The sequence below is a fragment of the Heterodontus francisci genome, chromosome 34, assembly GCF_036365525.1.
Source record: "Heterodontus francisci isolate sHetFra1 chromosome 34, sHetFra1.hap1, whole genome shotgun sequence".
NCBI classification, from domain to species: Eukaryota; Metazoa; Chordata; class Chondrichthyes; order Heterodontiformes; family Heterodontidae; genus Heterodontus; species Heterodontus francisci.
In genome coordinates this window covers 21,944,213-21,970,935 of record NC_090404.1, presented here as the reverse complement: position 1 = coordinate 21,970,935, position 26,723 = coordinate 21,944,213, and the positions used below count along the sequence as shown (strand labels likewise).

The 26,723-nt window shown below is 45.2% G+C and overlaps 2 protein-coding genes across 7 annotated transcripts in view; one reads left to right on the top strand and one right to left on the bottom strand.

Moving 5' to 3' along the window:
• The window catches only part of LOC137349195 (zinc finger protein 850-like), a 45,641-nt gene extending 25,099 nt beyond the window's left edge, over positions 1-20,542 (top strand). Inside the window, exons 1-2 of one of the 3 annotated variants that reach the window (XM_068014620.1) lie at positions 13,684-13,797; positions 15,565-20,542. In XM_068014620.1, coding sequence (XP_067870721.1) covers positions 15,673-17,550 — 1,878 coding nt within the window. In that variant the 5' untranslated portion in view covers positions 13,684-13,797; positions 15,565-15,672 and the 3' untranslated portion in view covers positions 17,551-20,542. Of the gene's footprint in view, positions 1-13,683; positions 13,798-13,973; positions 14,184-15,564 lie in introns of those variants that run through there. The other 2 variants (XM_068014619.1, XM_068014618.1) reach the window with 2 other exon arrangements.
• On the bottom strand, positions 590-13,757 carry LOC137349199 (zinc finger protein 239-like). Of its 4 annotated transcripts, none has more exons than XM_068014634.1 (3): positions 13,653-13,757; positions 11,801-11,923; positions 590-1,489 (listed from the first exon to the last, which is right to left on the bottom strand). In XM_068014634.1, exon 3 carries the CDS (start codon positions 950-952, stop codon positions 671-673), a length of 282 nt encoding a protein of 93 aa, XP_067870735.1. In that variant the 5' UTR covers positions 953-1,489; positions 11,801-11,923; positions 13,653-13,757; the 3' UTR covers positions 590-670. The 4 variants fall into 4 exon arrangements, with proteins under 4 accessions (XP_067870735.1, XP_067870736.1, XP_067870734.1 ...); XM_068014635.1 differs by lacking the exon at positions 13,653-13,757 and adding an exon at positions 13,456-13,507; XM_068014633.1 differs by lacking the exon at positions 13,653-13,757 and adding an exon at positions 13,281-13,475.
• Positions 20,543-26,723: the final 6,181 nt, after the last annotated feature.

The window sequence follows — 26,723 nt, the reverse complement described above, 5'->3', positions numbered from 1 at the left end:
CACCTCCATGCACTCAAATCCCACCCTCTGTCTTCTCTTGCAGCCCTCCTCCGCCACGCCATGCACCCAACCTCCCTCCTCCTCATCAATCCTGATACCCCCTTGCCAGTTCTGAGCCTTCAGCCAAACATCCATTCCACTGTTGCCCTTCTTTGTGCCGCAGACTCCCAGAAAGAAAACCGCTAATGTCACAAGGGCACAAAGCTGACTGGTGACGCCACCTCTAAACAAACGTGAACCGGGTGCCACGAGATTCCCGTGCGCCGCTGACTTCATCTGGAGGGTACAGCTTAATTCCAATTGATTCGAAGATAATGAATATTCATGACATGCAAATATATTAAAAGTAGGAACCCACTACGGGACACTGTTGGTCCCGAGCCACCAAAAGGTACACCCGCTGACTTCATCCCCAAATTTGAACCCGCCTTCGGGAAAGCAAAATTTCACCTCCTGCCGAATTAAGTCACCCCACCCGCCATATTCCCCATGCCTGCAGCTCCAATAAAATTACCCCGTGTGTTTGACAGAAAGCTGATTTATTTGACATAAATCCAGAATATTAAACTCTTTAACTGGGCTGGAGTTTATCAACTGAAATAAACTCCACTGTCAGAATAAACATGGTTCAGTCCTGGATGTGATTAACAACAGAATACAATCCCTGCAGTCACTTGTGAACTCGCTGGTGTCTCAGTAGGTTGGATGACTGAGTGAATCCCTTCTCACACACGGAGCAGGTGTACGGCCTCTCCCCTGTATGAGTGCATTGGTGTATCTGTCGGACATCGTTGCTTTTAAAGCTCTTCTCACATTCAGAACATACAAAACATTTTTCAGAGTGAACAAGTTGGTGTCTCGGGAGATGGGATGACTGAGTGAATCCCATCCCACACATGGAGCAGGTGTACAGCCTCACCCCTCTGAGTGCATTGTTGTGCCGGTAGATCATCACTGCTTTTAAAGTTCTTCTCACATACAAACATACAAAACATCTCTTATCAGAGTGAACAAGTTAGTGGCTCAGCATGTTGGATAGCAGTGTAAACCATCCTGCACACAGAGCAGTTGAACGGCCCCTCCCCAGTGAGACTGCGTTGATGAATATCCAGCTTCGATGAAGAACTGAATACCTTCCCACATTTTCATGGTTTCTCCGTGGTGCCGGTGTCCTTGTGTCTCAAGGTTGGATGATCAGTTGAAGCCTCGTCTACACACAGAACAAGTGTATGGTTTCTCCCCGCTGTGAATAGTGCGATTTTTTTTCAGGCTGTGTAACTGGTTAAAGCTCTTTCCACAGTCAGTGCACTGGAACACTCTCACTTGGGCATGTGTCTCGGTGTTTTTCCAGTCTTTTCGCAGAAACAGAACAAACATTTCTCCTTCCACGTTCAAAGCCAATGATATTCAGGTCCTGATGAATCGAGTCAGATCTTGATATGATGTTTGGTTTGAGTTTTCCATCTGTAAATCCTTCCCTTCTAATACCCTGTAAAAAGAGTTTACAACAGTCATCACTGTCAGTCCAGGATAGAAATTCAGAACAGACAGTTCTAGTTCCTATGGAGTACTCTTTCCTCTCTTGTTCCCCCCAAACATGTGATGCATTCAAACTAAAAGAAGCCAAAATAAACAACAAATTGCAACAAAGCAAAGGGAACCTTCCCAACTAAACCAGAACACTGCTACCAGTGTCCACGAGACACTGTGTGTCCTGAGGTGTCCACTGGTTTCAGAAGGCCATCCTGGCACGGACAAGACCACGGAAAACAGGGCAGCAGCCAGAGTGACACCTCCACTCCCAACATGGTCCCTGTACATCCTGGACCTACACATTGCTTCTCGACCTGAGGGAAAGGGGAAGAGAGAGAGAGAGAGAGAAGGTGAGAACTGGGTGTTTAAATATACAAGACAGATACAAAGCTGGGTGGGTTTGGGGTGGGTGAGGTGAGGGAGAGGAGGGCATTGGGGGGACGAGGGGGTTTGTGAGGAGGAGGTCATTGAAAGGGCTAGTGGGGGTGGGTGGTGTTTTAACCAGGCCCAAGAGCAGGTCCAGGAGAAGATCCCCCTCCACACCGAGTGGCCAGAGATTAGGAGAGTGGGACTAAACTATAACCAAGGCTATAGATAAGGTCCCACATGGCCAACTGGACACGAAAGTAAAAACCCATGGGATCCAAGGCAAAGTGGCAAGTTGCAGCCAAAATTGGCTCAGAAGCAGGAAACAAAGAGTAATGGTTGATGGGTGTTTGTGTGACTGGAGGCTGTTTCCAGTGGGGTTCTGCAGGGATCAGTACTCGGTCCCTTGCTTTTTGTGGTAATACCAATGATTTGGACTTGAATGTAGGGGGTTTGATTAAGAAGTTTGCAGATGATGCAAAAATTGACCGTGTGGTTGATAATGAAGAAGATATCAATGGGCTGGTCAGGTGGGCAGAACAGTGGCAAATGGAATTCAATCTGGGGAAATGTGAGGTGATGCATTTAGAGACAGCTAACAAGGCAAGGGAATACACAATAAATGGTAGGATACTGAGAAGTATAGAGGAACAGACAAACCTTAGTGAGCATGTCCACAGATCCCTGAAGGTGGCTGGGCAGGTAGAGAAGGTGGTTAAGAAGTCATACGGGACACTTGCCTTTATTAGCTGAGGCACAGAATATAAGAGCAGGGAGGATATGCTGGAAATGTATAAAACACTCGTTCAGCCACAGCTGGAGAACTGCGCGCAGATCTGGTCACCGCACTGTAGGAAAGATGTGATCACATTACAGAGGGTACAGAGGAGATTTACAAGGATGTTGACTGGACTGGAGAATTTTAGTTACGAGGAACGATTGGATAGGCTAGGGTTGTTTTCTTTGGAACGGAGGAGGCTGTGGGGAAACCTAATTGAAGTATATAAAATTATGAGTGGTTGAGGGTCCATAACCAGGGGCATAGATTTAGACTAAGAGGTAGGAGGTTTAGAGGGGATTTGAGGGGGATGGTGGGATTTGGAACTAACTACCTGGGAGGGTGGTAGAGGCAGAAACCCTCATAACATTTAAAAAGTACTTGGATTATGCACGTGAAGTGCCCGAACCTACAAGGCTACAGACCAAGAGCTGGAAAGTGAGATTAGGCTGGATGGCTCATTGTCGGCCGGCACGGACACAATGGGCTGAATGGCCTTCTTCCATGTTGTAAATTTCTATGATTCTAAGTTGAGGAGCAGCCCCTTCAGGTAACTATACAGGGGCTGTAACCTCTCACACTGAATATGGCCCATGGATTCCTCTAGGCTGCAAACATTGCAGGCAGCCTGGGAGTGGGTGAAGCTGCTTAAAGCCCTGTTGTCCAGGATGCTCCATCTCCCAGGCACTAGGATCTGGTTAGGAACAGACTTTGTGAAGTCCTGTCCAATCTCGGTGCCCTCACCAAGATGACTGCACATGCGCCCTGACTCTGCCCTGTCCAAAATGTCAGCCAGTGACGCCACACCCCTGGGCCTGTCACCACGAGGTAAACACGGGGCTTCTGGCTTACCCCAAGTTCTCTATGAAGCCTCCCAGCCCACCCATGGCTCCAGTTCCTCCCCGTACCCACAACCTCCTCCCGCCTCCCGAGCCACCTGCTCCATCTCAGTCCATCTCCACCACCCGCACTGCACATGCTCAGAGCACAGTCCAATCCTGCGCTGGTGCCCTGGGCTCCTATGGTCATTGATAAGGGACTTTCTGGCCCATGGAGAGTCCTTGTCTCCAAACACTGAATGGATGATTTTGTGTCATCCCATGGAGATCGGGACCGGACAGGCAATGAAGAAAATTATTAAATAATTTATACAGAAATCAGTGTGCCTGGGTCATCAGCTATGGTGTGAGCACAGTGAGACCTCTGTTCTTTACCCACATTTGGACTCAGGAATTAGAGGGATGTTTTCGCAATGTGCAGAAGACAGCAATTGGGTGGTCAAACTAATAATGTGTTGACTGCACTGACATCCAGGAAGATATAAACAGGCTGGCAGACTGGACAGATAAATGGAAAATGAAATTCAACACAGTGAAATGTGAGCTAGTTCATTTTGGGAGGAGGAATAAGGAGGCCAGTGATTGGTTAGAATGTAAGAAATTAAATGGAGCAGAGGAGCAAAGAGATCTGGGAACAGAGTCACATAAATCACTAAAAGGAGCAACACAAGTCGATAAGAGAGCAAAGAAAGATAGGTCGGCATAGACGCGATGGGCCAAAGGGCCAGTTTCTATGCTGTATGACTATGACTCTAAAGAGCTGATGTTCTTTTCTAGAGGAATACAATACAGGGAGGGAATGTTAAATTTATAGAGAACCTCACTTAGAAGGACTGTGAGCAGTTCCGGTCTCCATATTATAAAAGGATATTGAAGCACTGAAGAAAGTGCAGAATAGATTTACAAAGATGTCACCAGAGAGGATGTTACTATCCAGCAAGATTGAGCAGGCTGGGGCTCCTTTCTCTGGAAAAGAGAAGACGAGGAGGAGATCCGATAGAGGTCTTTAAATTTGTCAGTCAGAACAAGGGGGCAACAATATAAGTCAGACGTTAACATTAACATTCACTCCCTCCACCACCGACGCACAGTGGCAGCAGTGTGTACCATCTACAAGATGCACTGCAGCAATGCACCAAGGCTCCTTAGACAGCACCTTCCAAACCCGTGACCTCTACCACCGAGAAGGACAAGGGCAGCAGATGCATGGGAACACCACCATCTGCAAGTTCCCCTCCAAGTCACACACCATCCTGACTTGGAACTATATCGCCATCCCTTCAAAGTCACTGGGTCAAAATCCTGGAACTCCCTTCCTAACAGCACTGTGGGTGTACCTACCTCACATGGACTGCAGCGGTTCAAGAAGGCAGCTCACCACCACCAGCTCAAGGGCAATTAGGGATGGGCAATAAATGCTGGCACAGCCAGCGACGCTCACATCCCATGAATGAATTTTAAAAAATTCCCTCCTCCTGCTTCCTGGCCCAAGATGGCCATGCACGCGCCCTGCTACACATTGCCCCCTGGAAAGCTGCCGGCCGTTAACCCCGGGCCTGTCACCGGGAGAAGGGCCGCAGCTTCTGCCCCACTTGGTACAAACGCGGGACGGGAAGCTTCTCATTGGGGATGCTGAGGCCTACACCAGGTGTTTATGAAGCCTCTCCACCTGCTGCCTCCATCTCTCCCTCTGCCCCACCCGACTTCCTGGCTGCAGTTGCGATTCACAAGTGTCTCTCTGTTGCCGTCACTCACACCGCGCCTGCTCCAAACATTGTTCAGTACTGGGCCTGTGCACTGGTCTCCTGTGGTGTAAATAGGGAACATCCTCCACCGTGGAGAATGCTGGGTAAAAGCCCCGCCCTTGAAGGCGCAAATAAATGTATCCTCAATGTGAAGGCAGGACTTCGTCTCCACAAGGACTGTGCGGTGGTCACTCCTAGCAATACTGTCATGGACAGATGTATCTGCGGCAGGCAGATTGGTGAGGACAAGGTCAAGTATGTTTTTCCCTCGTGTTGTTTCCCCCATCACCTGCCGCAGACCCAGTCTCGCAGCTACTTCCTTTAGGACTCGGCCAGCTCGGTCAGTATTGGTGCTACCGAGCCACTCCTGGTGATGGGCATTGAGGTCCCCCACCCAGAGTACATTTTGTGCCCTTGCCACCCTCAGTGCTTCTTCCAAGTGGTGTTCAACATGGAGGAGTACTGACTCATTAGCTGAGGGAGGGCGGTAGGTGGTAATAAGCAGGAGGTTTCCTGGTCCATGTTTGACCTGATGCCATGAGACGTCATGGGGTCCGGAGTCGATGTTGAGGACTCCCAGGGCAACTTCCTCCCAACTGTTTACCACTGTGTTGCCACCTCTGCTGGGTCTGTCCTGCCGGTGGGACAGGACATACCCGAGCACAGTGATGGCAGTGTCTGGGACATTGTCTGTCAGGTATGATTCTGTGACTATGCCTATGTCAGGCTGTTCCTTGACTAGTCTGTGGGACAGCTCTCCCAACTTTGACACAAGCCTCCAGATGTTAATAAGCAGGACTTTGCAGGGTCGACAGGGCTGGGTTTGCCGTTGTTGTTTCCGGTGCCTAGGTCGATGCCAGGTGGTCCGTCTGGTTTCATTCTTTTTTATTGAATTCGTAGCAGTTAGATACAACTGAGTGGCTTGCAAGGCCATTTCAGAGGGCATGTAAGAGTCAACCACATTGCTGTGGGTCTGGAGTCACAAGTAGGCCAGACCAGGTAAGGACAGCAGATTTCTTTCCCTAAAGGACATTAGTGAACGAGATGGGGCTTTACAACAATCGACAATGGTTTCATGGCCATCATTAGACTAGCTTTTTAATTATAGATTTATTAATTGAATTCAAATTAATAGAATGCTATCCTTTATTATGAGACTTGAAAATAAAAGTAAGGATGTTATGCTTCAGTTATACAGTTTACTAGATTGATACCTGGAATGAGCAGGTTGTCTTATGAGGAAAAGTTGGACAGACTGGGCTTGTTTTCACTGGAGTTTAGAAGAGTGAGGGGAGACTTGATTGAAGTTTATAAGATCCTGAATGGTCTTGACAAGTTGGATGTGGAAAGGATGTTTCCTCTTGTGGGTGAGTCCAGAACTAGGGGGCACTGTTTTAAAATTAGGGGTCACCCTTTTAGGACAGAGATGAGGAGAATTTTTTTCTCTGAGGGTTGTGCAACTTTGGAACTCTCTGCCTCAGAAGGTGGCGGAGGCGGGGTCATTGAATATTTTTAAGGCGGAGGTAGATAGATTCTTGTTAGGCAAGGGAATCAAAGATTATCAGGGGTAGATGGGAGTGTGGAATTCGAGACAGAAACAGATCAGCCATGATCTTATTGAATGGCGGAGCAGGCTCGAGGGGCTGAATGGCCTACTTCTGCTCCTAATTCACATGTTCATATGTATGTACTAAGTCTAAGAAAAGGAATTAAACCAGTCGGACCACCCGGCATCGAACTGGGCACTGGAAATGATAACGGCAAACCCAGCCCTGTTGACCCTGCAAAGTCCTCCTTACTAACTTCTGGGGGCTTTTAGCCAAATTGGGAGAGCTGCCCCACAGACTAGTCAAGCAACAGCCTGACATAGTCACACTCATGGAATCATACCTTACAAAAAATATCCCAGACACCAACACACCATCCCTGGCTATGTCTCGACCCACCGGCAGGACAGACCCACCAGAGGTGGTGGTACAGTGGTATACAGTCAGGAGGGAGTTGCCCTGGGAGTCCTCAACACTGACTCTAGAGCCGATGAAGTCTTATGGCATCAGGTGAACCATGGGCAAACAAACCTCAAGCTTATTACCACCTACCGCACCTCCCCCACCCCCTCTCAGCTGATGAATCAGTGCTTCTCGGCTGACGTAGACATGATGGGCCAAGTGGCCTCTTTCTGTGCCATAAACTTGCCATGATTCTCCATGCTGAACACCAATTGGAAGAAGCACTGAGAGTTACAAGGGTACAGAATGTATTCTGGGTCGGGGACTTCAACGTCCATCACCAAGACTGGCTCGGTAGCACCTTTACTGACCGAGCTGGCCAAGCCCTAAGGAACATAGCTGCTAGACTGAATCTGCAGCACGTGGTGAGGGAACCAAAAAAAGGGAGAAATATACTTGATCTCGTCCTCACTGATCTACCTGTCGCAGATCTGTCGATGACAGTATTGGTAGGAGCGACCACTGCAGTCCTTGTGGAGACAAAGTACTGTCTTCACATTGAGAATACCCACTGTGTTGTGTGGCGCTCCCACCATATTAAAAGGGATAGATTTCAAACACATCTAGCAATTCAAAACTGGGCATCCATGAGGTGCTGTGGACCATCAACAGCAGCAGAATTGTATTCAACCACAATTGTAACCTCATGGCCCAGCATATCCCTCAGTCTACTACCATCAAGCCTGGGGACCAAAACTGGTTCAATGAAGAATATAGGAGGGTATTTCAGGAGCAGCACCAGGCATACCTCAAAATGAGGTGTCAGCTGGGTGAAGCTACAATTCAGGGCTACTTGCATGCCAAACAGCAGAAGCAGCATGCGATAAACAGGGCTAAGCGCTCCCACAGCCAAAGGATCAGATCTAAGCTCTGTAGTCCTGCCACATCCAGTCATGAATGGTGGTGGGCAATTAAACAACTGACAGAAGGAGGAGGTTCCACAAATATCCCCATCCTCAATGATGGGAGAGCCCAGCACATCAGTGCAAAAGACAAGGCTGAAGCATTTGCATCCATCTTCAGCCAGAAGTGCCGAGTTGGTGATCCATCTCGGCCTCCTCCTGAGGTCCCCAGCATCACAGATGCCAGTCTTCAGTCAATCTGATTTACTCCATGTGATGTCAACAAATGACTTAAGGCACTGGATACTGCAAAGGCTATGGGCCCCGACAACATTCCAGCAACAGTACTAAAGACCTGTGCTCCAGACCTAGCCACACCCCGAGCCAAGCTGTTCCAGTACAGCTACAACACTGGCATCTACCTGGCAATGTGGAAAATTGCCCAGGTATGTCCTGTACACAAAAAGCAAGACGTCCAAACCGACCAATTACCGCTCTATCAGTCTACTCTCAATCATCAGTAAAGTGGAAGGGGTCGTCGACATTGCTATCAAGCGCACTTGCTCAGCAAGAGCCTGCTCACTGATGCTCTGTTTGGGTTCCACCAGGGCCACTCAGCTCCTGACCTCATTACAGCCTTGGGCCAAAACATGGACAAAAGAGCTGAATTCCAGAGGTGAGGTGAGAGTGACTGCCCTCGACATCAAGGCAGCATTTGACTGGGTATGGTAACAAGGAGCCCGAACAAAACTGAAGTCAATGGGAATCAGGGGGGAAAACTCCCTGCTAGTTGGAGTCATACCTAGTATGAAGGAAGATGGTTGTGGTTGTTGGAGGTCAATCATCTCAGCTCCAGGACATCACTGCAGTAGTTCCTCAAGGTAGTGTCCTAAGCCCAACTATCTTCAGCTGCTTCATCAATGACCTTCCCTCCATCATATGGTCTGATGTAGGGATGTTCGCTGATGATTGTACATTATTCAGTACCATTTGCGACTCCTCAGATACTGAAGCAGCCTGTGTCCAGATGCAGCAAGACCCGGACAACATTCAGGCTTGGGCTGATAAGTGACAAGTGACATTTGTGCCACACAAATGCCAGGCAATGACCATCTCCAACAAGAGAGAATCTAATTTATTAGCATGATTAGAGGATTGACTAAGAGGAAACAGAGAGTCAGGATAGATGGGGCATTTTCAGGTTGGCAAACTGTAACCAGTGGAGTGCCACAGGGATCAGTGCTAGAGCCTCAAATATTTACAATCAATATTAATGACACGGATGAAGGGACCGAGTGAATTATAGCCAAATTTGCTGACAATACAAAGATAGGAGAACACAAAGAGGTCTGCAAAGAGCTACAGATAGTTACGTGAGTGGGAAAAAAAATGGCAGATGGAGTATAATGTGGGAAAATGTGAGGTTGTCCACTTTGGTGGGAAGATTAGAAAATCAGAATGTTATTTAAATGGAGAGAGACTGTAGAATGCTGCGGTACAGAGGGATCTGGGTGTCCTTGTACAGGAATCACAAAATGTTAGTCATAGAGCACTGAAACAGGCCCTTCGGCCCACCGAGTCTGTGCCAACCATCAACTACCCATTTATACTAATCCTACATTAACCCCATGTCCCCTACCACATCCCCACAATTCTCCTACTACCTACCTACACTAGGGATAATTTAGAATGGCCAATTTACCTATCAACCTGTAAGTCTTTGGCTGTGGGAGGAAACCAGAGCACCTGGCGGAAACCCACACGGGTCACAGGGAGAACTTGCAAGCTCCACACAGGCAGTACACAGAACCGAACCCAGGTCGCTGGAGCTATGAGGCTGCAGTGCTAACCACTGCGCCACCCAAATATTAATATAAAGTTAGTGTGAAGGTACAGCAGGTAAGTAGGAAGGCAAATGGAACATTGTCCTTTATTGCAAGGGTGATGGAGTATAAAAGTAGGGAACATTTGCTACACTGTACAGGGCATTGATGAGACCGTACCTAGAGCACTGTGTACAGTTTTGGTCTACTTACTTAAGGAGGATATACTTGCATTAGAAGCAGTTCAGAAAAGGCTCACCAGGCTGATTCCTGGGAAGAAAGAGTTGTCTTATGAGGAAGGGTTGAGCAGGTTGGGCCTCTACTCATTGGAGTTCAGAAGAATGAGAGTCTTATTGAAACATGTAAGATTGTGAGCGGGCTTCACAGGGTAGATGCTGAGAGAATGTTTTCCCTCATGGGGGGAATTTAGAACTAGGGGGTTTAAAAATTTAAAAATAAGGGGTCTCCCATTTCGGATGGAGATGAGGAGAAATTTCTTCTCAGAGGATTGTTAATCTTTGCAATTCTCTTCCCCAGACGGCAGTGGAGGCTGGGTCATTGAATATATTCAAGGCTGAGTGAGACAGATTTTTGATCTACAAGAGAGTCAAGGGTTATTGGGGGCCGACAGGAAAGTGGAGTTAAGGCCAGTCAGACCAGCCATGATCATATTGAATGGCGGAACAGACTCAAGGGGCCGAATGGCCTACTCCTGCTCCTATTGTCAGTATCTTCACAGGGCCCAGGGGTAGATCAATGCTCGGGCTTACAGGGCCCAGGGGCGGATTAATGCTCGGGCCCAGGGGTGGATTAAAGCTCGGGTTTATAGTGCCCAGGGGTGGATTAATGCTCAGGTTTACAGGGCCCAGGGGTGGATTAATGCTGGGGTTTACAGAGAGGTGATGCATTCTGGCAGAAGGGACAGGGCAAGGCAATATATATTCAATGATAGTTATAAAGAGTTTGCAATGAACCCCCGGGGGTTCATGTGCACAGATTACTGAATGTGGCAGGACATATTGAGAGAGTAGCTGGCAAAGCATTTGGGATCCTGGACTTCATAATTAGAGATATTGAGTGAAATGAAGGGACATTATGCTGAATCTGAAAAAGCCCTGGTTAGGACACAACTAGAATATTGTTTCCAGTTCTGGTCACCACACTTTAGGAAAGATGTGAAGGCCCTGAACAGTGTGCAGAGGAGATTTACCAGAATGGTTCCAGGGATGAGGGAATTTAGCTACAAGGTTAGGCTGGAGAAGCTGGGGTTGTTTTCCTTGGAGCAAAGGAGATTGAGGGGAGATCTGATAGAAGTGTACATGATTATGACAGGTTTAGACAAGGTAGACAAAGAAAAGCTCTTCCCATTATCTGATGGTAGAAGGACTAGGGGACACAGATTAAAGGATGTGAGGAAGAACTTTCTTGACAAGGTGAGTGTTAATCACCTGGAACTACCTACGAGGGAGGTGGAAGTGGAGACAATCAATAATTTCAAAAGGAAATTGGATGGACACTTGAGGGAAATAAACCTGCAGGATTACGGGGATAGAGCAGGGGAATGGGACTGACTGGATTGTTCTACAGAGAGCTGGCATGGAAACAAAAAGCTAAATACCTCCTTCTGTGTAATGACTATGACTCATTTGTGTAATTTCTCTTTGTAATTTAACTCTTGGAGTCCAAGTATCATTCAGGTAAATCTACGCTGCATTCCCTCCAAAGCCAATATATCCTTCCTAAGATATGTGCACAAACCTGAACACAACACTCCAGGTGTGGTCTAACCAGGGCTTTGTGTATCTCGGTGCTTTTCTAATCACACTGATACCTGAAATCTTTTCCCAGAGACAGAACAGACAAACCTTTTTCTTCCATGTTCAAAGGCCGATGATATTCAGATCCTGATGAATTGAGTGACTCTGTCAGACCTTGATATGATGTTTGGTCTGAGTTTCCCCATCTGCACATTCTCCCCTTCTTAGCCCCTGTAAAAGGAGTTTAGAGAATCATGAGTTATACAAAATTTACGATACAGAAAGAGGCCACTTGGCCCATTGTGTCTGTGCTGGCCAAAAATGAGGCACCTGGCCTCATTCCACCTTCCAGCATTTGGTCCATAGCCCTGCAGATTACAGCACCCGAGGTGCATATCCAGACAACTTTTATATGAGCTAAGGGTTTCTATCTCTACTACCCTTTCAGGCAGTGAGTTCCAGACCCCCACCACACTCTGGGTGAAGAAACTTTTCATTATCTCCCCTCAAATCTTTCTACCAATCACTTTAACTCTGCCCCCTTGTCACTGACCTCTCTGCTAAGGTAAATAGGCCCTTCACATCCACTCTACCACAATTTTGTACATTTCAATCAAATCTCCCCTCAGCCTCCTCCGTTCCGAGGAGAACAACCCCAGCCTATCCTATCTTTTCTCATAGCTGCATTTTTCCAGTCCTGACAACATACTTGTAAATCTCTGCTGTACCCTCTCTAGTGCAATTACATCCTTTCTGTAATGAGATGACCAGAACTACACACAGTATTCGAGTTGTGGCCTAACCAATGATTTATACAGTTCCAGCATAACCTCTCTGCTCTTAAATTCTATACCTTGGCTATTAAAGGAAAGGATTCCAAATGCCTTCTTAGCCACCTTATCAACCTGTTCTGCTACCTTCAGGGATCTGTGGACATTCACTCTAAGGTCCCTCACTTCCTCTACACTTCTCAGTATTCTCCCATTAATTCTCCCTTTGCTTTGTTTGACCTCCCCAAATGCATCACCTCACACTTCTCTGAGTTGAATTCCATTTGCCACTTTTCTGCCTGCCTGATCTGTCCATTAATATCTTCCTGCAGTCTACATCTATCCTCCTTGCTATTATCTACCACACCAACAATTTTTGTGTCATTTGCAAACTTCTTAATCATGCCCCCTACATTTAAGTCCAAATCAAAAGCCATCACTGTCAGTTCAGGATAGAATTTCACAACATTCTCTCCTCCTGCTTCCTGGCCCAGGATGGCCGCGCATGCGCCCAGCTGCACATTGTCCTGAGGAGACACTCCTTAAAACTTAAAACTCCTCTTTGACCAAACTGTTGGTCATCTGCCCGAATATTTCCTTATGTGGCTCAGTGTCAAACATTGCTTCATAAACACTCCTGTGAAAAGCCTTGGAACATTTTATGACATTAAAGGTGCTACATAAATACAAGTTGATGTTAACTTCAATGTTCCTTCATCATCACTGGGTGAAAATCCTGTAACTCCTTCCCTAACACCATTGTGGGAGCACCTTCACCACACGGACTGCGGCGGTTCAAGAGGAAGGCCCACCATCACCTTCTCAATGGGCAACATATGTTGGTCTGGCTAGTGATGCCCATATCCCAGGAATGAAGTTTAAAAAAATCTCCATATGTAAAATGGATTAAATGTCTCTCCAGAAATACTTGTTACTAAAACAATGCTCTTGTAGCTTAAGGGCTTGAATCTGCATACAAAACCCCCAACAAACTTCAAGTCCAGCACGTTAACCACGCGGCCAGCGCAGCCAAGCAGTTCAATATGATCTCCCTGTTTAGATTGTCTCCTGGCTCCACACTCAGTGTGTCTGCAGCCTGCGAGTCCCAGGCTTTATTAACCCGCCTCCCTCTCACTTGCTGGAACCGCGCTGTCACGCGCCTGCCCGGCTGATTGACAGCAGCTCCCCACCTATAGCAAGTCCGGGGCGGGTCTGGAGGATTGGACATGCTGTGGTCCTCCACGCAGTCGGACAGGGTGAGGTGAAGGGGCTGGAGGAATGGAGCCCTCCAGACCCGCCCCCTCTTGCTCCCGTCAATCACCTGTGAACATTGAGGTGAGAAGTCGCTGGCGAGAGCTGCCAGTACTCGAGTGCGCAGGTGCTGTGCGACTCAGTGCTGGGAGCATGCGCACTGCGGAACAATGTCTCGTTTCGTTCGCAGTTGCAGTCGGGAAGCAGCGGCGGCGGGGCGGAGGGAGCGATGGAGTTGGTGGGTGGGGTGGGTTCAGAAACACCCGTTGTAGGCCTCAGCAGGATTTTCACCCAGTAATGATAAAGGAGCAGTAATATACGTCCAAGTTAAAAACAACTTGTGTTTATGTAGCCCCTTTAATGTAATAAAATGTTCCAAGGCGTTTCACAGGAGTGTTTATAAAGCAACATTTGTCTCTGAGACACATAAGGAGATAATTAGGCAGATGACCAAAAGCTTGATCAAAGAGGTGAGTTTTAAGAAGTGTTTGGAGCACGGAAGGTGAGGTAGAGAGGCGGAGAGTATTAGGGAGGGATTTCCAAAGGTTATGGCCTTGGCAGCTGAAGGCACGGCCACCAGTGGTGGAGCAATGAAAATCAGGGATGCTCAAGATGCCAGAATTAGATGAGCCCTGATCTCTCGGAGGGTTGTGGGGCTGGAGGTGATTATAGAGATAGTGAGGGGGGAGGGAATGGAGGGATTTGAAAGCAAGGATGAGGATTTTACAATGGAGGTGCTGCTTAACTGGGAGCCTGTGTAGGCCAGTGAGCACAGTGGTGATGGGTGAACAGGACTGGGTCCGAGTAAGGACACAGGCAGCAGAGTTTTGGATCTCAAGTTTACAGAGGGTAGAATGTGGGAGGCCGGCCAGGAGTGTGTTGGAATAGTCAAGTTGAGAGGTAACAAATACCTGGATGTAAGTATCAGAGGCAGATGAGCTGAGGCAGTGGCAAAGTCGGGCGATGTTACTGAGGTGGAAATAGGTGGTCTGAGTGATGGCACCGATATGCAGTCGGAATCTCATCTCGAGGTCAGGTATGACACAAAGGTTATGAACAGTCTGGTTTAGCCTCAGACTGTTGCCAGGGAGAGGGATGGAGTCGGTGACTAGGGAGTGGAGTTTGTAGCAGGAACTGAAGATAATGGCTTCAGTCTTCCCAATATTTAATTGGAGGACATTTCTGTTCATCCAGTACTGGATGTCAGACAATTCATAATGGTGTGTGACTTGGAGGTTTAGTTTAGTTTAGAGATACAGCACTGAAACAGGCCCTTCAGCCCACCGAGTCTGTGCCGACCATCAATCACCCATTTATACTAATCCTACACTAATTCCATGTTCCTACCACATCCTCACCTGTCCCTATATTTCCCTACCACCTACCTATACTAGGGGCAATTTACAATGGCCAATTTACCTATCAACCTGCAAGTCTTTGGCATGTGGTGATGGTGTTCACATAAACCTGCTACCCTGAACCTTCTAGATGATGGAAGTTGAGGGTTTGGGAGGTTCTGCCAAAGTTCTGGTCGAGTTGTAGATGTATAAAATCCCTCTCCTCTCCCTGCCCCTCCCACCACTCCCCGCACCCCCATCTCTCTCTCTCTTTCTCCTCCCATAGACGGAAGAGTCTTGTGTCGGTCCAGACTGGGTGGCAGGTTCCCTTCCCTGAACGACATTAGTGAACCAGTTGAGGTTGTACGTCAATCCAGCAGCTTTCATGGTCACTTTTTCCTAGTGTCGGCCCCATAAATTGCCAGATTCATTCAGCTCCATTTCACAACCTGCCTTTGTGTTTTTGTGGATTCTCTCACACTCTCTTTTTTTCTGTTTTAAATCAATTTCACAGGGTTTTGGAAGCGGAGGAATTGCAGCCGTGAAATGCAAAGCAAACATCAAATCAGGATCTGAAGAAGTCGCCTAATTTATCGTAACCCAAATATCACAGATTTTTAACATGGAAGGAAAAAGCACCAATCACAGTGGGGAGAAACTGTACACGTGTTCTGTGTGTGGACGAGGTTTCAGCCGATCATCTGGCCTGTCGCAACACAAGTTCAGTCATACTGGGAGGAAACCATGTAAATCTGGGGACTGTGAAAAGGGATTGGTTTATCCAGTTGAGCTGAAAACTCATCTATGTAGTTGCACCCTGGAGAGGCTGTTCACCTGCTCTGAGTGTGGGATGGGATTCACTCAATCATACGACCTGCTGACACACCAGCGAATTCACACTGACGAGCAGTCTTTTTCATGTCCAGACTGTGGGAATTGCTATAAACGTTCGGCTGAACTGATGATCCCTCAATGTGTTCACACTGACGAGAGACCGATCAGGTGTTCTCTTTGCGGGACTGGGTTGAGGCGATCATCTGAACTCACTGTACACCAACGTAGTCACGCTGGGGAAAGGCCGTTCACCTGCTCCATGTGTGGGAAGGGATTCACTACTTCATCCTCCCTGCTGAAACACCAGCGAGTTCACACTGGGAAGAGGCCGTTCAACTGCTCAGAGTGTGGGAAGGGATTCACTACTTCATCTGACCTGCTGACACACCAGCACATTCACACTGGGGAGAGGCCATTCACCTGCTCCGAGTGTGGGAAGGGATTCACTCGGTCATCCAACTTGTTGGCACACCAGCGACTTCATATTGGGGAGAGGCTGTTCACCTGCTCAGAGTGTGGGAAGGGATTCACTACTTCATCCCACCTGATAACACACCAGCACATTCACCGTGGGGAGAGGCCGTTCATCTGTTCCGAGTGTGGGAAGGGATTTACTACTTCCTCCAACCTTCTGACGCACCAGCAAGTTCACACTGGGGAGAGGCCGTTCACCTGCTCAGAGTGTGGGAAGGCATTCACTACTTCATCTGACCTGCTGAAACACCAGCGAATTCACACTGGGGAGAGACCATTCACCTGCTCAGAGTGTGCGGAGGGATTCACTACTTCATCCCACTTGCTGAAGCACCAGCGGGTTCACACTGGCGAGAGACCATTCACCTGCTCAGAGTGTGGGAAGGGATTCACTACTTCATCCCACCTGCTGAGACACCAGCGAGTTCACACTGGGGAGAGACCGTTCTCCTGCTCAGAATGTGGGAAGGGATTCACTACTTCATTCCAACTTTTGACACACCAGCGAGTTCACACTGGGGAGAGACCATTCACCTGCTCAGAGTGTGGGAAGGCATTCACCTGTTCATCCGCCCTGCTGAGACACCAGCGAGTTCACACTGGGGAGAGGCCGTTCACCTGCCATGATTGTGGGAAGAGATTCACTCGGTCATCCCACCTGCTGACACACCAGCGAGTTCACACTGGGAAGAGGCTGCTCACTTGCTCAGAGTGTGGGAAGGGATTCAGCGCACCATCCCAACTTTTGACACACCAGCGAGTTCACACTGGGGAGAGGCCGTTCACCTGCTTAGAGTGTGGGAAGGGATTCACTTGTTCATCCACGCTGCTGAGACACCAGCGGGTTCACACTGGGGAGAGACCGTTCATCTGCTCGGAGTGTGACAAGGGATTCACTGATTCTTCTGCCCTGCTGAGACACCAGCGGGTTCACACTGGGGAGAGGCCGTTCACCTGTTCAGATTGTGGGAAGGGATTCACCTGTTCATCTGCGCTCCTGAGACACCAGCGAGTTCACACTGGGAAGAGGCCGTTCACTTGCTCAGAGTGTGGGAATGGGTTCACGACTTCATCCGACCTGCTGAGACATCAGCGAGTTCACACTGGGGAGAGGCCGTTCATCTGCTCAGAGTGTGGGAAACGTTTCACTCGGTCATCCAACCTTCTGACACACCAGCGAGTTCACAAGTAACTCGAGGATGAGAAATTTCCACCAAATAGTGGATTTCCGCCATTGAGGTTTCGGAAATTCACCATTGGCTACTCCCTTTCCAACTTTGTCCAAAAGACACGCATTGATAAAAATTGCAACTGACAATTCTGATTTTTTTTTTATTTGCAATGCTGGCCAACCACAAAGCTGCCCAGTGTTTGTTTTTACCTGTTTTTAAGTCATCTTTATTTTTATACTCTCCACCTTGGTGGTAATAAACTTAAACCAGGATAGCAAGTCGGTGAAACTGCATACGCCTTCACAACTTCAGTGTGCCAGTCTTCTGTAAATGACCAATTCCCAATGTTTGTTTTTGCCTCCATGGGATATCTCAGCAGAGACCACCTGAGAATGGACACAGCTCATCTGACATGGCTTAAAATTAATGGTGCAGGATCAGGAGCTGGCAAGTTGCTGGTCTGCAGCAAAAACATTGGTTTGTCAATAGGAATTTGAAACTTGCTTCCATTTACACAGCAGTGTGTGTCTGAAGTAATTTCTGAAAACCCTGCACAAACTGTTATTGCATGTGAATATCCTGTAGTGAGCATGAGCTGTATAAACTGAATATGTCCTGTGCTTTACAGCAATGAAGTGATCGGGAATTTCCACTTATTGGTTTGCTCAGGTGTATGGCTGAATTCCATTCATTGTTCATTTCCACTTTCTCTGTGTGCTGCCCCAGTCACACTGTAAACCTTGAGTCAGTGTGAAAAAGGACTATAACTGGCCATCTTTCTTCAATGTGTGGTTAGGCATTGTGTTATGACCCAGGTGGGAGTAATGCACTGTCAATTCAGTCCCACTACGCCACAGGTCACAGAATATTATTAATGTTTCCCACCTACTGGAAATTTGCCAAATTAAACACTTTATTAACCCCCAGTTTATAACACACCAAACCAGGTATCTTTGAAAAACAACAAATCAACTATTTATTAATAAACTAAATCTTAAACAATACTGAGATAAATCTATGTCTGAAAAGACTTTATAACTTCTTATTCCTCCTAATCCTCTTGCACCCATACATACATTCAAAAACCAATGGTTAACCGGTTTTAAAAATGATGTTTTAAATTAGAGCTGTTTCTTAGGAATAAATAAATTGCTGGGTTGTAAGTCCTGGTGGTTTACGTCCCTGGTTTGGTGAGGTGTCCCAGAGTTGAAGTTTCTAAGCGAGTTTGATGAACAGTCTGTAATGGATAGGTGTTAACGGCACTTCGGCTGCAGCAGGTGTCACACAGATCTTTCAACAAGGAGTATAACAATAGGTCTATTTAGATTTTGAATTAGCAGTCTAACAGTAGAATTTTTACTGAGTTTCCAGAACTCCCTGAAACACAGAAGGCTACAGAAAATCACTCCAGAGGCAGAGACTTCTTAGAGACTGGAAGTAAAAAAAAGAATTTGCTACCTCCAGCAGTGCAAAGATTCCTTTCCAGGGGTCTTTTCCTCTTGAGGTGAAACACAGCCGGTGGGCCAATGTAGATTTGCTGCTGAGGGAGACAAATTCTTCCGTCAGGGCAGAGCACGCTTTGCAAGTCTGCCAGATCAAACCAGTTCTAGCCAGTCTTTACACACAGTCAAACTGATACAATACGGCATGTGACCTCATCTCTCCTGCTGTTGCTTGCAGCTCGCACACACTGTTCCCAGTGAAAATAAAAACTCTCAACCGTAAAGGCACACAGACCACACCCCCCCCCCTTAGTTTTTAAAAACAGAGAAAAAAACCCACTCCCATGACACCTCCACACTTGGCAAAATGAAACGCCGTTCTTGAATATGTTTCATTACAATGCATAATAAAAACTGAAAAAAAAAACACAATTAGATTTTCACATTGATGCCCCCATTCACTCTACTGGTACTTAACTCAATTTTTCTTTGTACTATTGTTATTCATGTAACAAGGTTAAATTTGTGACAAAGCATCGGCAATAACATTTTCCCCCTGAAATATGTACAATCTTCAAATGGTAAGGCTGTAACAACAAACTCCATCTGAATATTCTAGCATTTCGGTTTTTACTTTTTTCCACAAATGTTAATGGGTTATGGTCAGTGTATATCAGTGTTTCTTTGTAGGCTTGGCGGACATATACTTTGAAATGTTTACACGCCATTATTAGTCCTAATATTTCTTTTTCCACACTGGAATACTTTTTTTTGGTGGCCATTTAGTTTTCTTGAAAAGTACCCTACTGGTTTTTCTATGCCCAATTCGTCATCCTAAAATAGGATTGCACCAACCCAGGTCGCTGGATTCAGTTGCTATCTTGAAGGGTTTAGCAAAATTTGAAGCAGCCAACACTGTTTCATTAGTTAAGATTGCCTTTAGCTTTTAAAAAGATGCCTGGCATTCATTTGACCATACTACTTTGGTTTTCTTTTTTGTAGTAAGTCGGTTAATGGAGCAGCCACAGTACTAAAATTCCGTCCAAACTTCCTGTAATAAAAACCTCATGATTTCATGCTTGGTTTTAGGGATAGGGGACTCCACTAAGTCCACTGCTTGCAGTTTTTTAAACAGCTTTTAGCTGGTTTAAGTGTTCTTTCCAAGTGTTACTGGATATTAGTACATCAACAAGATACACTTCACAGTTGGGAACACTGTTTACCACCTGATTCATTCATCTCTGAAAAGTGGCTAGAACATTTTTTTTAGCCCGAATGGCATCACCTGGTACTGATAAAGACCATCTAGCATGACAAAAACTGATATTTCTTTAGCTCAAGGAGTCAAAGGAACTTGCCAGTATTCCTTTAAAAAGTCAATCTTTGGAAGAAAACTAGCACTGCCCATTCTGTCAATGCAGTCTTCTAAGCGAGGAATTGGCTAGGAGTCTGCCTTCATCACTGCATTGACTTTTCTGTAGTCTATGTAAAGTTGGTTTGACACGTTAGGTTTAGGCACTAAGTCTATTGGTGAACTCCAGCTGCTCTGACTAGGTTCAATTAAGTTGTTTTCCAGCATGTATTTGTTCTCTGCTTTTACTTGGGCCTGTTGTCTAGAATTAAGCAGTAAGGATGTTGTTTTATAGGAATAGATTCCCCTATGTCCACATCATGTGTGGCTAAAGTTGTACATCCTAACTTATTCCTACAGACTCTTTCAAATGTTGTGAAAAGCCTGATTATATCTTCACGTTGTTTTGCATCTAAGTACAAAAGCATGTTGTCCAATTTTCCTAGCCATTCTATATTCGCTAACTGGAGAGTTGGAGGTTCCATCTGAGAATTGTCTAGGTCTCCTTCTGCCTCATCCTCACTATCCTTTTCCTTCTCGACAGTCCCCATTACCTGACATACCTCCTCCCTGTGATAATATTGCTTGAACATATTGATATGACACAACTGGCGATCAGGGGTGTCAATCAAGTTATCTACCTTACCCACTCTTTTGATCACTTGATATGAGCCACTGAATCATGCTTTTAATGTTTCACCCTGGAACGGTAACGATACTAATACTTCATCCCCTGGTTGAAAATTGTGGGCTTTTGCATTCTTGTCTGCCCGTTTTTTTCATGTTAGCTTGGGATGCTGAGCTACACTGCAAGCTTTTGTGAGCCTTTCCCAGAACACAGATACATAGCCTAGTATTGAAGATTCATTCCTTTGTTCTAAGAATCTGTCTTTGATGAGTTTTAGAGGACGTCTTCATGTCCGTAAACCAATTCGAAAGGACTAAAATCTGTAGACTCATTCGGTGAATTTCTGATGGCAAATAAGAGAAAGTCTAGCCCTTTATCCCAGTCATGCGGATATTCGTGACCGTGTGCGCCAATCATTGTTTTGAGAGTCTGATAGTACCTCTCTGTAAAGCTCCCTGTGTCTGTGGGTGATATGCAGAAGATTTCAACTGTCCGATACCCAAATTGCCAATGACTTCTTGAAATATCTTCGACCTGAAATTAGAACCTTGATCTGATTGAACTTCAAGTGGTAACCCATATCTCGGAAAGAATTGGGTTAACTTTTCAACTACTATTTTAGCAGTAATTGTCCTCAAAGGAATGGCCTCTGGAAATCGAGTAGCCATATCCATGAAATAAGTATGTATTGATGTCCTGCTTTTATTTTTGACAAGGGTCCTGCATAGTGTACCTATATCTTGCTAAATGGTTCCTCAATCACTGGTATGGGAACTAGTGGTGCTGGTTTTATGGTAGGTTGCAGTTTTCCCCCATTTGACATTTATGGCATGTCCTACAAAATTGTCTCACATCCTTTGTAGGACCTGGCCAGTACAAATTTTGACTTATGCCTGATTTGGTCTTCTGAATTCCCCTATGTCCTGCAAAAGGAATGCCATGTGCTAATCTTAATAATCCCTGGTGATATTTAGGTAGTACCACTATTTGTTCAACAACTGTCCAGTCTTCATCCGCAGGTCTATGAGGTGGTCTCCATTTCCTCCTCAAAACCCCGTTTTCCATATAATAGCCTTCTGGAAATCCTTTTGCCTCAGCTTCTGTCAGAACCGTCTGTGCTATTCGGTTTTTCCCTGGATCAGTTTGCTGTGCTGCAATGATAGAAGATCTGTTAAACATCTCATTTGGACGATCTAAATAAGATTTCAGATACTTGGCCATCTGTTTGTGGTGCCACTTGTACCTCTGACAATCCATCCTGTTTAGAAATTGCATGAGTGACAACACACGTAGGAAATATTCCTGGAACTTGTTCATGTAATTGCTCCGTTTCCCTAACTTCACTTGGTTCCTCTATAATTATAGGAGAAACTGATGCTTTTGATCCAGCCCAATCATTTCCTAGGAGTAGTTAAATTCCGTCTACTGGCAAACTGGAAACTCCTACAGTTGCTATCCCAGATATTAAGTCACTCACTAGACGTACTTTATATAAAGGTACGGGTATATGCTCCCCGCCAATTCCGTTAACTAAAACTTTAGTGTTCAAGGCGTGTTCTGGTGGAAACGTTATATCTTTCCCCAGCAAGTGTTTGGGTAGCTCTTGTATCCCTGAGAATAACGATAGGTTGTCCTGCGTCACTTACAGGATATGGAGTTACTTGGTCCTTGGACAAAAATTCATAACTTTCAGGTATTTTATTCTTAAGCTCTACATTCCTTTTAGTTTTAGTATCTGGTTTTACAACTGTAGTTAAAGCTATAGCCTGGTCTGCTCTATTCTCAGTCAGAGTCTTTTCCTCTGCATTAGCTTTGCGTACCCCAACAAGTCATATGGGTTTATCTTGCAATTACCAGCATTCTGACCGAAGATGACCCATTTTGAGGCAATGATAACACTTCGACTTGTGAACCTCACTTCTACCCTCAGCACCTTCCTTTCTAGCCTGAGGAGGTGATTCTGGGGCATTCCCAGCTATTCCTTCTTGTTCCCGGCTACTTGCCTTCCTTTCACTCTCCCACTTTCTATCCTTCTCGGGTTTATGGGGGTGACAGACAAAAGGTTTTGGCTATTCACAAGCTCAAAATCATCAATTTCCGCTGCTTGCCTAGCTTTCAAAACTTTCAGGTTATGTACATGAGTTTTCACTACTGAAGGAATGGAATTTTTAAATTCCTCTGAGAGAATCAACTCTCAAAGGTTCTCGTGTGGTCTCCATGTTTAATGCCCGTATTCAACGGTCAAAATTAATTTGCTTCGGCCTCTCAAATTCTACATACATCTGCCCAGCCAATCTCCATGAGTTCCACAACTTCTGATGGTAAGCTTCAGGGACTAACTCATAAGCAGCAAGAATAGCCTTTTTTGCCATCTCATAATTTGCAGAAGCCGCTTCAGGAAGCATGGCATAAACTTCATGAGCTCTGCCTACCAACCTGCTTTGCACAAGTAGTGTCCAGCTTTCCTTCGGCCTTTTCATCTGTTTGGCTATTTTTTCAAAAGATATGAAAAATGTCTCTATGTCCCTTTCCTGAAACTTAGGAAGAGTTTGAATAAATTTAATCAGCTTTTTGCTGGGTCCTGGGCCGAATTCAGATTCTACCTGACCCGAATTTTCCCTGGAGTCAAGACCACCCTTTTGTCTTAGTTCCATCTCTCTGAACCTAAATTCTCTCCTTCTGCCTTTCCTCTTTTTCAAGTTCAAGTTTTCATAATTCTTTTTCAGCCTCAGGTTTTCTTATTGCTATTTCTTTTTCCTGCTCAAGTTTTATCATTTCGAAATGAATCTTAGCCAATTCCACTGCATCACTCGCTGACTTAGTATCCTCCTGTTCCTCTTCTTCTAATTTTAAATGTTGGACTATTACATCAAATACCTCTGCTTTTTTAGCATCTGATCTCAACTCCCACCCCAGTTTTGCCACCAATTCGTTTTGTTTATTCTTAGTTAAAGTTATCAAGTCAGTGAGGGAAACATTCTCCTTTCCCAAAAACTCTGCTGCAACTACTAATGCCATTACAATGGTATAGACTGTACCTAATTATACAGGAAACCTGGTCCCTTTTATTTTATGTAATTGGCATTAGATTTGGATCCCAACAATCGAGTTTCCAATTAATATGATCCCAGAGATGAGTAATTAATTTTATTCCAAACACCAGCCCCGCAATAAGTCTGATTCTGATCCCAGAAGCAAGCCACCTAAGTAAATATGATCCTGATCCTGGACGAGCCCCCAATTAAATGTGTTACGACCTTGGCAGCAGCAACACACTGTTAATTCAGTCCCGTCACTCCACAGGTCGCAGCATATTATTAAGCTTTCACCAAATTGGAAAAAAAACAGCCAAATTAAATCCACTAGTATCCCCAGAATGAAGCGACCAAACCAGGTATCTTTAGACAACAACAAATCAACTATTTATTAAAAAAACTAAATCTTAAAGACTATTAAGGTAAACCTATGTCTAAAGACCTCATAACTTCTTAATTTAATCTAACTCCCTCATTCACACATATACATTCAAAATAATCATGAATTGGTTTTTCAAAGTGTAGTTTTAAGATTAGCTGTCTGTTAAGAATAAAATAAATAAGTACTTTTTTGCATTTTACGTTCCCGGTGAATGAGGTCTTCTCATGTGAAGATAATCAAAGTTCACTCGAAGTCTTTATTTGGGTTTGATGAAAATACGCTGTTCTTGATAGGCAAACAGTTCGATTGCAGTAGCAGTCAACAGTGAGCACAGCAATACAAATAATTTGTTGGGGAAAAAAAGCTTTTCTTCCTTGCTCAGGCAATTAAGTTGGCTTGTATCTTTGTAGAATCTTTTCTTCAGAGAGGATAAAACAGTTCCTTTTCTCTTCAGTTCCTTGCTGGCAAGTCTCTCAGAACAAACTGCTTCAAATCGGTCCCTGCCAGCTCCACACACAGGCAAAATGGACACATCATACCATGTGACCTGCTGTTGCTCAGGGTAACCAAAAATGCAGCTATGGTACAATGTCTCCTCAGATTTCTAGAATCTTCTCTCCCTTAAAGGTGCACTGTATTTTTAATCAGTCTGAAATGAACAGACACAGTTTTTTTTAATCCGAGGAGAAAAAATACATAATACATTAAAAAAAATACAAAAATAATAAAACTTTCTTTTTCTGCATTATCTTACCCTCTGTGCTTCTAGATAACTGGGGGCTCTAGATTTGGCAGTACCACCCTTTTTCTTTGTGGGGATATGTCTACACTGTGCCCATAGAATCTCGCTTTTGAATGCCTCCCACTGGTTTGCCACTCATTTTCCTTCAAGTAGCTGTATCCAATCCACTTTCGCCAGATCACCTCTCAGCTTCTTAAAATTTACCTTACCCCAATTTAGAACTTTTACTCCTGTTCTATCTTTGTCCTTTTCTATAATAATGCTAAATCTAACTGTATAATGGTCACTATCTCCAAAATGGTCACTCATTGCTACTTCATCCACTTGCCCAGCTTCATTTCCTAAGACTAAATCTCAAATTGTGCCCCCTCTCATTGGGCTTGTTACGTGTTGGCGAAAAAAGTTCTCTTGAATGCAGTTCAAGAATGTTGTGCCCTCCACACTGTTTGGATCCCAGTTGATTTTAGGGTAGTTGAAATCCCCAACTATTATTGCCCTATAGTTTTTGCACTCAGACATTTGCCTACATATTTGTTCTTCTATCTCCCTCTCACTATTTGAGGGTCTATAGTACACTCCTAGTAATGTGGCTGCCTCTTTTTTATTTCTGAGCTCAACCCATATGGCCTCATTTGATGATGCATTTAGCAGATTATCCCTCCTCAGAGGTGCAATTGATTCTTTAATCAACAATGCTACACCCCCACCTTTTCGATCCTGCTTGAAAACTCATGTCCAAGAACTGTTATTCTTGTCCCTCTTTAAGCCAAATTTCCATTATAAAAATGATATTGTGTTGCCATCTGTCTATCTGTGCTCTCAGTTCATCGGCTTTATTTGCTATGCTCCTTGTATTTAAATAAATACCTTTTAATACTGCCAAATTACTGTGCTGTACACTTTTTAATCTTTGCTTCTTCTGTCTTTCAGATTCACTCGCTAATTTTCTGCCCTGCTCGGAATTTATCCTGTCTGAAACTGCCTTCAGGTTCCCATCCCGCTACCAATCTAGTTTAAACCATCCCCAACAGCACTAGCAAACCTTCCTGCAAGGATATTCATCCTAGCTCAGTTCCTAAACACACCGTATCTATCCTTCCAATCATTAATGTATTAATGTCTGTTCACAGGTTCTAATCTTATCTGGAAAATGACCTCTTGGAACCTGCTTCTATTGCAGATTCTTAGTTTTAATATAAGGTGTTTTTACTACTGGGAAGTGTTTAATAAAGGTATTAGAATTATTTGGGTCTTCCGCCCCTAGCCAGCCTCCGTCTATATTCCCCAACGCAAGGGTCAAAAAGATTTTTCCTTTTGTTGCCTCGAAGCTGATCTCTTGGTCAGTGCAAACATTTCCATTCTATTCTTTCTCCTTGTAACCTGTCTTAGAATTCTCATCAACAAACAGAACATCAATATAAGGGAAATTAGCATCATCTGTAATACCAAGAGGAAAGCTAAGGCTGTAATTATCCCAGGATGTTGTCCTGTATTGTTTCATATCCCCCACTGGGGATGATCACCCAGGGTGGTAACAGACCACCCAATGTTATTGTTTTTGTTGTTGTCTCTGTCCCAGATGTTGTTCAATGTCGATTTAAGGTTCAGAGAAA